A 13,013-nucleotide genomic window follows, 5' to 3' on the forward strand; every position below is an offset into this window, starting at 1 on the left:
CTTAACTGAGCATATCTGCTTATAAGAGAGTAGACTATGAGTGCATAAGCAACATTTTCATCGTTGAATATGTGCATGAAGAATGAATAAGAGTTAAAAGTTGTGTAATTTAATCTAATAAACAATAATTTTTTTGAACTTATGTTAATTGATATTATTTTAATTATTTTTATTTTGAAATGATAAAATAACAAATCTTAAGTAAAGTAGGTTATATACATTTATTATTTAATCAAAAAATTTATGATACATAAAATTGATACAATAGATGAGTGTATTGGAGTAACAAATAATAATAATCCATTATGAAATATTCTGTAGTTATTCAGGAAGAACTATTGAGCTATTATTTTACAAGGATACATATATGTAAAATACTTTGAGTATTTCACTATAATGAATTACTACAGCCAACCACAAATTAATTACGTTCAATATAAATATATTTTTTTACGATAATATGTAAAGTGGATTGATAATTCCGCAAAGTTTCAATCGAGCTGATTGGAATATGCTAATGTCGAGTTAGTTTGAAGTTATCAGAGATCTTTATATGTAGAGAATCGGAGTAGAACCTTAATTTAAACGGTTCTATTTTTTGTAAAAACAGTTTAGCATTGAAAAGAAACGATGTAATACAATGAAATTATAAATTATAATTAGCAAAAAGTCATTGGCCAAGTAAGATTAAACAAATATTTTGAAAAGAAATACGAGTAGTGGATTGAAACGCGTTTGTCGACCGACATAACAATAGGTTGGCATCTTGAGTCTGTCTACGAAACTAATAACGATAACCATTGTTTCCACTTGGGTAGCCGGTACCATCGTTTCGGTAACCGTTCCCAATACCAGTTCCTTCTTGCATATAAGTGATGATTGGTCGAAAACCATTTTGGTCCGCGACATATTCAACTGTTTGACGTCGACCATCTGGTAAAAGAACGTAGTAAACACCACGTGCCACATCGCCATCACGACTTTCTTTATGTCCAAAGTCATTTTCACTTTCAATGTCATTCACCATGTACTCAAATTCGTACTTGGCAGGAGTCTAAAATCCATCAAAAATAGTAAGTAATAGAAGTGATATAGGTTATAATTATAATAAATAGTCATTTACCTCATTATATCCATCATTGTATCCACCGAAAGCACCCCCTGGTGCACCATATTGCTGATTTGGCGGGAGATATTGATTATTTCCAAATGTACCACCCGGACCATTTTGACTTGATTGCCCTCCAACACCGAAGCCGTTTCTCCGTGGTGGACCGTACTGCTGATCAGGCGGTAGATACTGCCCAACAGGAGGTTCCGGTCTGGCCGAGACTGCGGTTGCCAGTAGTAGAGTTAGCGCGGTTACTCCCAACATCTGTCGTAATAGTTAAATATTTTTATATTACGATTTACACATTATTGATTAGCACATTTGATACATTTTGGCACTCAGTAAATTGGAATACTGATTAATGGCTTGGTATATTTTGTGCAACGTAGTTTGTGCAGTCACGTATATAAAGAACATGAAAATTGGTTATTAGAGGTTTATGACAAAGCGGCTTAACGTTTATAGCAGCATCCATCTATCCACCTAAGCAGGATGATTCTATCTGCTGTATAGATACTTAGAATTAGGTTACGGAAGAGTAAGGATTTTATACGGTCTACCGCCTTCACTGTCTAATACTGAGGCCTGATAATAATTAACTTTCTCACTAAGTCGTACGTGCATAATGCGCCCCTGGGCGTGAAGAAACTACTAAATCTTTTGCATTATTTATGCACATTATTCTACTTCCCCGTACAATAATAACTTTATTACACAAACATGAACATTTTTTAATTATTAAAAATAATCTCAAATATTTATAAGTGTTATTAATGTTTCAGTATATGCTTTTACTTTACATCTTTATGTTCTCATTATTTATTATGCTTAATTATTACTCATTTTTCAAGTTAAATTTTACTTTATTATAATTTATGGAATATTAAATACTTTATGAAATAATATTAAATAAATTTGGCTTTTTTATTGGACGTTTCAGGATATGTAGTCAATTTATACTGCTTCACGGTCATATAAAAGTCTAGTTTTTGAGCAAAATGTAAATAGATGAATTAAATGAAAACAATGGAATTTATTCTTGGAGAATAAACATATTCTATGTATACTTGAATAAATCTCAACTGAGACTTCACTAGCTTCGATAAAAAATAATTTGTCATAGATAGTTTTAATATCAATTTTTAATTAGTCAAAAAAAATTATAAAATATTTTCAATAAAATATTTAATTGAATTTAATGAAATATATGTTGATATTTGGTTCAAGATTATGATGAATTTAAATGCGTTATTACGTTAATATTTATCATAATAATATTAATTATATTATTTAATTATTATTGTTAGTTTTCATTTAATTTCCAAGTTAATATTCACTATATTATAATTCATGAAAATTTAAATAATTCAGAGAATATTTGTAAAATAATATTACATGACTTTGGCAAAAATAATTTCACCAAAAAAAAAAAAAAGAAAATGTATAGCGGTACGAAAGAATGTTACATTATACTAGTGTAAGGATCGTAATACTATAAAAGATGCGCTCAAGATAGATCTGTTGTAACGCAATAGAGTTGTTTTGCGTAATGCGATCACGCATCTTCAAGGTACTTCTCGATCTTGAGAACGGCCGCAAGGCTTATACTTACTCTTCCTTACATTCTATCTGCCTCCTGAATATGAATTATGAATATCCATACGTGTCTTTGCGGTTTTCGTTTCGTAATATGTGTCATGAAAATCACATCTTTCTAATCAGATTAAATTCTACAAATTTAAATGTCTATTGAAAATGTTTTCCCTCTGACAGATTTAGTTATAAAACAGCCGTTTATCTTAGCCAATTAATCACCCAACATCATTCTACCCTTTGCCAAAGTATGCACATGTAATGTTAAATAATAAAAAAGACAAATAAATATATGATTATATGATGGGAAAGAAATAAATAAAATAATTAACTTACCTTTAGGTAAATAGATATATGTGGTGACGGCACGATAATTGAATAATCAATAGAATAATTCGTACACGGATGATACACACGATTAGCCAACTCGTTGACGTGCAGTATATTGCTGCGTGGCTTATGGCGAGATGACTATGGTGTTGAGTGTGAGGAAGCATCTTCTTTAGACGGGTTTTATACTTTCGCGAGATCCCCCGAGGATCATCCTCCATTCTCCAATATGTAACATCACGAGCAAGGCCATTGCGCCACTGATTTTCTTACACAAGAGGACCGCATATCTTTTGGGGATGATTCTCGTTATACATACGCATTCATCCCCACCAACTTCATTACATTACCTTTGATCATCATCTCGATGCTTTACTTTTTCTAATCACGCAATTCTTACCCATCGAAATTGAGACACCGACTTTACGCTAATCGATCTCGAGTAACCCAGTGGCCCCAAACAACAACCAATCGAAAAGTATAAATGCGAGTTACGAGTTACTGAGTAATAAATTAGCGTGTCAGTTTATCGAGGGTGTATCGTAATTTTCCCTCCAACGTCTATTTATTAGTTGGCTTTTATCCTTTAGTTTAGTTTAGCTCCATTTTCAAAAATCAGAAAATTATTTAGTCAATTTTAGTATTTAAATTAGAGTGAAATTTAGCTTTAATTCAAAGCCATTAATTCTAACAATAAATTTATGATTATATTTTGTCGAGCTTATCATTTTTTGCTTACTGCAAATCTCAAATCAAAAGTGTTTTATTTCACTGTATTTAAAGTTTTTTAAAATGACATCATCCATTTGATTAACATTATAGTTAATTTTAATGCTAATCAAATAGATGACGTCATTTTAAAACACTTTAAGTGTAGTGAAATAAAACACTATGATTTGCCGTGTTTATACTTTTACTTACTAAAAAACAATTTCAATTAATAATTTTAATTTACAGTAGATTATTTTTTTATCCAACTGTACATCACTTTATTTTATTATTTCAAGTTAATATCAAGTTTTACAATTAGCTTTGTGTTTATAAGAATGACATTAAAAAATATCTTGGACAAAAGTAACTGTACTGATTTAGATAGAATAATTTTAATGCTCCCTGTAATTCAAGATAAATATTTATGATTTCATTTAGGACGAAAGAGAAAAAAAATAATAACTTTAGTTGCATATATTTAAAAATATGCACATGGCTCGGAAATTAATACGAATAAAGGTACATTAATGTAGCTCTAAATCTTACAATCTATATGCGTAGGTACATGTGTATGAAGATGTCATACGCACTGTTGGATTCTATAGAATATAATTATCGTAGTGAAAGGATACGAAAAGGATGAAAAAAATATAAAAGTAATATGAATAAATATTAAACATTTTTGATGGTAAAATGACTAAGTTTATAGTTTCAACATTATTTTTGCTTTCTAATCATTCATAACAGATCAACAAATGTTCGATTGTTCCACCAAATGTTAAATGGATGGCAATGATTAGAATAAAAAATTTAATAAAACTAGAGATGATTTTGATATAACCTTGTACTACATTTAATCGAAAGCATATCAAAATGTGTTTTATCATTCACATTTATAATTGCACCAATAACTTAATGAAGACAATTACACTAGTGTTATGATAAAGAGGAATAATTTTTTTTTCTTTTTGAATTGATTGAATTTAAATAAATAAAATTTTTAAAACAACCCTCTATAAAATAGTTTATGATTTTTTTTATTTCATCGAATGTTAGAGATAAAGGGAAAAAGTAGAGTTAAAACGATTGAGTGAGTATAAAAAATAGAAGAGAGGATAATTGATAAGAATACTAGGGTTGTATGAATAAAGGGTTAATATTGGTGAGAGATGGAGGTTGTTATATGTAGCGTCGACTAGTTACAAAGAGGAATGAATAATTCGAGTTGGGGGTTGAGTAGCGGCATATAAATCGTTATGAATTCATAGGAATACAGGGACAAGCTTAATATGTTGTGGCCCATGAATCGCGAGAATATAACAGTGGTAGTCTATGGAACGTGGGTTTTTGTGGCATATCAAGTGAACCGCGCAGTGCGTGACGATGAGTTGCACACATAACATTTGGCACGATTCTCATAAATCAGAGTCTCGCCGATTGCAATATGTTTTATAGTTTTCACCCTACTGGCCACATATCCAATCAACAATTTAATCAATTTGTACCAATGTTTAGAAATTTTAGATAGCGAAAAAGATCTCGGGTTTATCTTTCAGTAACTTTATTATTCGATTTTTATTTGCCATTATTTTTAATCAGATATTTTATTCAATGGCGTTTATGTATTTTTTTTTTAATTTTATAACATTCAAATATATTGAGAAAAAAATTTATCGTGAGCATATAATATTCTTTTTAATTGATAAAATCAAAATCATGAATAGTCGCAATGAAGTGTTTTTGAATATTAACATGGTAACATTTTTATGGATCAAATTCTGATTCTGTTCATTACAATAATAAAAAAATAATCCATTGGAAAAATCCATTTCCATTCTGCTAAATTATTTCGAATAAAATATGATAAAAATAAAAAAGTAAAACAATATTTTTAATAGTTAAATTTTACTCGAAAAAAAAAATCAAAAATTAATTTAATATGTTGTGTCAATAATATTGTTACGTTTAAACATTGTGCTTGATTGTTTTAAATAAAATTAACTAAGTATTGGTTTATTCTAATGTTTAATTGATCATTTTTTTTAAGATCCATGGTGTCTCAGAATGGAAGAATAAATCTAATATCACTTGTATTATCATAATCTTGAATCAAATATCAAAATATATCTCTTTAACTTTAATAAAATCTTTTATTGCAAATAATTCCAATTCCTTTTATCGATGAAATTAACATTGTTTTGTATAGGGGCATTTTTTTTTCATCGCATGAATTTATTATTTAATCCAGAACATTTATAATGTTTTGTCTGATCAATACAATGTTAATAAAATAATAAAATACTTTTTTCATCATCATAATAAAATAGAAGGGAAAAAAAGTATTAATTTCCTGAGGAAAACATTAAGAAAATATTATTCTTAATAATGCAGAATAAATGACTTGGATACAAAAGTTTAAAAGTTTTTTTTTTCTTTCACTGTGCATTCAATTTGAAGTTTATGGTACTATAGTGTGTTTGAAAGTTATTAATATTAGTTAATCCAACATGATCTTATTCAACTATTAATTTTAATTACGGATTAAAGAAATATTCATGTTAAGTACCTTTTATAACCTCGTTTCTATCAGCTTAAATAGAGTTCATTCTCTGACATCAACTTAATGAGCTAATACTTTTCAATACTTCTATTACTCCTAACTTCGATTAGTTCTTATTCAATAAAACGATTTTCCATTAATGATGATAAAAAAATTCGATTGAGTTCAGAAAGTCGGGCATCGTAAAATATTCGAGTAGTAAAAACTTGAATAAGTAAAGGTGAATGCACACAAAGATAATAAAGAATAATGTGTTCAGAAGGGCGCATATTACGATGTTGGATTTAAAACACTCATATACTCCCTCAAACAGCTCTTATTACATAATCGTGCTTTTTTTGCATCCGCACTTACTTGGCTGCTCGTTCGAGCCTCAGAGGAGCCGTTCCCCTATGTTCTTGATTGCATAATTCAACGCGCTTCTTGATGGAAGAGATGCACAAAAGACTGTGATATGTATTATAGAGATGAAAGGTTTACCGTGGGATCGATTAATGTGTGTCGTACTATACTTTAATGAGAGTATTCATTTTATTTTTTTTTTTTTTCCATTTATCGTTACATTTTTTTCGTCCTCCCCGTTATATTATTTTTACACGGCGAATCTCGAATTTGAAAGTGTTTTATTTTGATGCACTTAAAGTGTTTTAAAGTGGCCTCATGTATTTGATTAACGTTGAAGTCATTTTTAATACCCTTGAAGGTGTTTAAAAAGGGATTACAATGCTAATTAAATGGATGACGCCATTTCAAAACACTTTATGTGTTTAGAATTTTTTGTTTATTAAGTGATTATATAATTTATGTGGATAGTAAATTTTTGATGAAAAAATTGTGATATATTGATGTAAATTTATTTATGTAGAAATATTATCTAATAAAAAAAAGGAAAATGTAATTTGTAAAGATTGCATTGCTAGGAATACCAACATGCAAATAACCATAGAATTGTCAATTATCTAGAACTATATAAATAATTGAACTTTTTTTACTCTGATTTTATCAAGATAAAGTTTCAAACTGTATCTAATTTGATATACCCATAATTACAATATTAAATTAAATTTATATTTTATAATAGTTTTTGTTAACATCATAATTTTAATGACAAGTTTTACATTTAAAAGTAATAAATTTATATCTATTGAAAATTTTCAAAGAGAATAAAACTCGAGTTTTTATTGAAACGAATGAACAATTGATAAGTAATAGATAATTATTTAATTTTTACATAACAGTAATGTTCATTTATAAAAAAGTATACGAGTAGTAACTTTAGAGTGCATATTCATTTGTTAATGTTTGTGGTAAAGGGAAAAAGTTGAAAACGAGAGTATCCATTACGCAAAGAGTGAGCTATTAGTTTAAGATCTCTTATCTTGTGAGGAGAACTCGTTAAAGAAGTAGAGTCTTTTGATGGCTCGCCGCTGTCGCTTGTTGACTGTGAATTTTTGTGCACCGATATATATTTTTCGTCTAAAAAATCCTTTCCCCATTGTCATGAAAAAAAATTGCTCAAGTCACTTACATATCACGTCGGACCGGTTTTTTTGGTAAATTATTTGGTGGGTAGTGAGAAATTAAAAGGTTCTCGCGTGCAATAAACACATTATTCTTAAATGTGTACATAAGGAAGGATAAAAATAATTTTAATGGCAACAATACTCATCAGTTGAATTTCTCAAATGTCCTACTGTCGTGCAAATAATTCGGGTCATACTGGAAATTACATAATTAAAATGTTGAAAATTTATTTATTGAACAATGGCATTCTTGATGATCCAGTTGGATTGATTGCTATAACTCTTGATGACTTTTGTTCACCTACACTATAAGATAGCGTTGGTGTTTATCTTATTGAGTTCTACGAGTGAATTGCGACAGGAAGAAGACGTAGGCCGTCATACCGAGGACAACCTGAAATGTAACACAACATGATTCAATGGGAAAGATTGAAAATAATCTCAAGGTTACAGGATGAGTCTTATTCCATCATCTTACCTTACACAGTAGTGGATAGTCGATATTGAAGAAATTGCAAGCGGTGATTTGAACATCAACATTTCGGACTTGGTGTGCAAATGACTCAGACTGGAATGTGAAAGATTTATAGAGAGTGAAAAATATTAGGAATGTCATGAAGAATAAAAAAAGAATAAAAATGATGATTGGTGATAAATGAGGATGGTAGGAAACAATGGTACTTAATAATAATACATATATATGTAATATGGCGATGCACTAACCTCTTGCTTAAGCAAATGATTATCGGAGTCCACTTTGTATTCGTGTAGTATTTTGCTGGCACGCTTTCCCTGTTACAGACACGTTCATTTTATAGTTGACAAAGTGAATGTCGTGTAATTGCCCAAGTTTCAGTGCGACAAAAGAGTCAAAGCTTTGTCGCGTCTTATAATACAACCACCATACTATCGCGTGCTCTCTATTGCTTTTATTTTTATATATTATACCGCCTAGGCGGATGAATAGATTTTTCGAGAAAGAGAATAAAAGAGAAAAAGGAAGAGAGAACACACATTCGTATTCTATGTCCTTTTAAATCATCATGAATTCGCCCACGATTAAATGGATTTTACATTCAACTATATTTCAGATCAATTAACTCAATTAATTCATTTCATTTTCATTTATTTCATTTTTGAATCAACATCGCACGAATTACTCCCGCATGACAAATAATATTATTTTAACGTCATTTCAATATTATCATTATTGTTATTATCATTTTATTTATTCTTTTAAACGATTCAATTTTTTTTTTTTTTTTTCAAATCAATTAAAAAATCTTAGACTTTTTTTTACATATTAAAACTTTGTTGCTCAAGATGTTAAAAAAAAAAATTATGTTGATGATAAGACAAATTTAGGTACATGAAAAAAAAACCTACAAATCCCAAGATTTCACAACCGCGTTACAATAACACGCATAAAGTGTGTTCGCGATAAAATATTATTAAATTTTCACGACAAATTTATATGTTTGTAAATATCGATTACAAAATAACGGAGATAGTTGATATAAAGTATTATTTACGTTGTAACAATTTTTTTACATTTTATTTCAACAATGAAATATTAAATAGAAAATATGTTAGTGTGAAACATGAAATATTGAACTTTTAGATTACTTAATGTTTGCCAATAATTTTGAATAATTAATTAATTCAGTATCAAATCAAATATATATTTTATTGCCGTCACGTTATATGTATGTTTATTTATTTAAAACTCACCTCAAGTTGAAAATGATGGCAAATATTGACTATATATGCCAACTTTCCGAAATAAAAAAATGTCCAAAGTAGATCGATAGTGAAGTCAACTAGATACGACTTATCTCCAAAAGTTTGAACAACAACAAGAAGATGAGCACACATACCAAAGCAACATATTATTATTGTCAGTAATATAATAAATCCATAAGCTTCATTTATTTTTATAATAATATTGCTAAATATTACGTAGCATTGTTTGAGAAGTTTGAACTGAAATACTGTATTAAGAGAAAATAAAAAATAAATTATAAGATATAATAAAAAATAAATTTTAATTAAATCAACTAATAATACCATTGTTGACGTCTTGTGAAAGAGCAGAAACTTCTTTTTTTATTACTCTTAGATCTAAAATAATTTCATTCATCAGCTGATATCGTCTGGTAACATCAGCAACGATCACCACAAATCCTGATATTGCAACACTATTGACAATTTGAGGGAATATATTCGAAAGCCACATCAAATTATACATATAATTACTGTTTGCATTTTTTAAATTATAATATTCTGCCAATCCCATTATATTTGTGAATAACAAAATTCCACATACATAAAGGCTATTTTTCCACATGGATTTTGCACAATATATATTTGAATTGAATAGTTGAAGTTTTTGATCGAGTTCATTTAAATCCAAACGTGAATTTCTGACTTTATTGAAGTTTATTGCACTTGAAATTATCATCAGAGGCAAAAAGAATATATTAAAAATAGTACTTATTTTTCGCACTCTAATTGCGGTAAATGAAACACATTCCATAATATTATAAAGTTCCTTTGCATAATCCATTGTAGAGTAAAACAGTACATAATACAATATTATAACAATTAACATGTAGATATAACCAATCCATAATGTTTTACATAATCTAGCAGGTCTTATTCCTAAAAGAGAACAAATAAATATTCATTAATAAAATTTTTTTTTTATTTATCCACTGCAAATCCAACTGTCTAATAATCAAATACTTAAAGTGTTTACATTGTTAAATGCCATTAACAAACTATGGAAATTTTGTAGACGAATTTTAAACGCTTCTTCTCGTTTACTAAAATGCTAGTTTGTATTTTGCATTTAACATTGTAAACATTTTGGTGTTCGGCTATTAGAAATTTTAAGTGTTTTACTATTAAACACTTGAAGTTTTTATAATTGGTATTTATAAATTTATTCTACCGAATATTGTAGACAAACAAGTAACTGGAAAATTTTCTTTGTTTGATTGTCGTGGTTTATGAGAAGTCATGGTACTATGATGTTCCAAGTGACTTGGTGAATGTTTCAGTCGTTACTAATTTTGCTAGAATGTAGAATACGTCTGTCGCGCATTTGATTCTCTCTGGTGATACAAATTAATAATTCAAATATACACAGTAGGGAAATGTCAACAGTAGCTTTAATGGATCTTGCACTGATCACGAAAGCCTTGCGGGTTATGTTGAAGTTAATTGTGGTCGATAATCGTTTATAAAGAATTTTAATTGCAAAGTTTCCATTTCGGTCATTATATGAGTATTTTATTTGTGTACAATTCATAATAATAATAATGATAATATGTTGTCATACAATGAAATTTTATTTCATTACATTTATCATATTACTTTGTATTTTAAATTACCTTTGATAAAAGCAACCAATAATATATTTATTTCAATTTATAACAAAAACAATTAAAATTAAATTTGTTTTAACAAAAATAAATATAATAATGTATATTTTAAAAATTTATTATCAATGATTTTATTTGTTTGAGAAATTTTATTTTTTAAATTACAAAAAACTGTTGCAAATGTTAAACGAAGCGAGGTGATTTGAAAGTGAAAGACCCAGCAAGTGTCGATCTCTCGCGGTTGTCAAGCTAAGTATATAATAAGATATAAAACTCGACAGCTAAAATGAGACATTAATTGTATAATATCTACAAAAAAGCAAACATTTTTTAGCACGTCTATTATTCGAACATATTGACACAATAAATGGAGTACCGATGAAAAAAAAAATTATTGATACGTTAAATGATTATCAGTCGTTATTGTAATTCTTTCTATTTCTATCCCTCTTGATTTTTAATATTATACGATTATTATTAATCATCACGACCATTACAGAAATGAAAGGATTATTATGTAGGTTATCAATATTTGTAACCCTCATCAGCTCCAGAGCCAGATGCTGGATATGTTGCTGTTCCTTCGTAACGGATCATTGGACGATAACCCCCAGCATCAGCAACATAATCGACAATTTGTGTCCGACCGTCCGGAAGTAAAACATGGTAAGATCCTTTTGCTTCTTCGTCTTTTCGATTTTCTCTGTGTCCAAAGTCTACTCCAAGTCCTGTGTCTTGAACTTCGTAAGAAAATTCATAATTCACTGGATCCTGAAATAATTTTATGCTAAATTACAAGTGAAAAAAATTTAATTGAAGTAACTTTTTACCCCAGCCCAATCATCAGGATGACCAGATCCACCACCAGCTGGTCTGCCACTCGGAGGTAAATATGCAGGACCTTGCGGTTCACCCTGAATCTGCACCAACATCATAACGAAAAGCAGTGCCTGTAGCATCCACAAATGTCGATCAATTTGATTTATCACCCAGCATTATTGGTTTCCAACTGAATATTTGACAGTTCCAATACTTTATTAATAGTAAGAGAACTAATGAAAATATTAATCAAATCTACGAAAGTTTGATTAAAAAATTTCCATCTTAATTGATAACAATTATTTTTAATTTTCATTATTAATATTATTTTTAAATTTAATATATAAATCATTAGCAATACCTCCAGTAATATTGAAAAATTAATTTCATTAAAACGAAATCATTTAAACATTATATGAAAAGTGAGTGGTTTTCAACAGATCAAAGTCAAATATTCTTTTGATAAGAACACAGTTTTCTATTAAAATTATTTGATGTAGAATATGTGGAATATTTTAAATGTACTCACCTTTGAAATCATGAGTGGTTCGGCACGGCCCTTTGGTTCTCACAAAACTAAGATAAGCGAATAGCTCAGCGCAAGTCACCTTTATACTCGGTTCCTGGTTGCTCGTGCAATGTAATGAAAATATAAAGATAGTTATTTAGCAGCTGGCTGTAGACACAATCTCAATGTATAACCATTAATAAAATCTAATAACGAAACCGCAAATTTGTGACAACACAGCAATTGGTTTTATGTCTACAAAGAGGAAATTTTGGCGTTTTATTCGTGAATGATGAACACACTATTGTTCTTCTTTGTATAAATAAAAACTGTAATTAATTTCGCTATCAACTACTATTGTGTCTAATATTGATAGATAAAAAATCACGTGTTTTAATAACTGTTGAGTCTTGATTATTATAGAAAATTAAATGAGAAGATTGAAGTAATTTTTGTAAAGATATATTAAAAA

General features: G+C 28.8%; 3 protein-coding genes and 1 long non-coding RNA gene across 4 annotated transcripts; 1 reads left to right on the top strand and 3 right to left on the bottom strand.

Annotated features, from left to right (window-relative positions):
* Positions 1 to 229: 229 nt before the first annotated feature.
* On the bottom strand, positions 230 to 3,176 carry LOC118064759 (pro-resilin-like). Its single transcript, XM_035079610.1, has 3 exons — positions 3,041 to 3,176; positions 1,124 to 1,375; positions 230 to 1,054 (listed from the first exon to the last, which is right to left on the bottom strand). Exons 2-3 carry the CDS (start codon positions 1,373 to 1,375, stop codon positions 785 to 787), a joined length of 522 nt encoding a protein of 173 aa, XP_034935501.1. The 5' UTR covers positions 3,041 to 3,176; the 3' UTR covers positions 230 to 784.
* LOC118064762 (uncharacterized) lies at positions 862 to 12,319 on the top strand. Its single transcript, XR_004690085.1, has 3 exons — positions 862 to 1,073; positions 11,763 to 11,880; positions 12,050 to 12,319. It is a non-coding gene; the product is annotated as an uncharacterized lncRNA (long non-coding RNA).
* LOC118064758 (uncharacterized) lies at positions 7,593 to 10,875 on the bottom strand. The gene is made up of 6 exons (XM_035079609.1): positions 10,782 to 10,875; positions 9,896 to 10,489; positions 9,560 to 9,819; positions 8,552 to 8,620; positions 8,307 to 8,396; positions 7,593 to 8,222 (listed from the first exon to the last, which is right to left on the bottom strand). The coding sequence occupies exons 1-6, from the start codon at positions 10,849 to 10,851 to the stop codon at positions 8,160 to 8,162; spliced, it is 1,146 nt and encodes a 381-aa protein (XP_034935500.1). The 5' UTR covers positions 10,852 to 10,875; the 3' UTR covers positions 7,593 to 8,159.
* LOC118064761 (pro-resilin-like) lies at positions 11,328 to 12,635 on the bottom strand. The gene is made up of 3 exons (XM_035079611.1): positions 12,563 to 12,635; positions 12,045 to 12,164; positions 11,328 to 11,985 (listed from the first exon to the last, which is right to left on the bottom strand). Exons 1-3 carry the CDS (start codon positions 12,572 to 12,574, stop codon positions 11,740 to 11,742), a joined length of 378 nt encoding a protein of 125 aa, XP_034935502.1. The 5' UTR covers positions 12,575 to 12,635; the 3' UTR covers positions 11,328 to 11,739.
* Between the last annotated feature and the right edge of the window lie 378 nt (positions 12,636 to 13,013).

Source organism: Chelonus insularis, unplaced genomic scaffold (assembly GCF_013357705.1).
Source record: "Chelonus insularis isolate UGA/USDA-ARS -01 unplaced genomic scaffold, ASM1335770v1 contig_24_pilon, whole genome shotgun sequence".
NCBI classification, from domain to species: domain Eukaryota; kingdom Metazoa; phylum Arthropoda; class Insecta; order Hymenoptera; family Braconidae; genus Chelonus; species Chelonus insularis.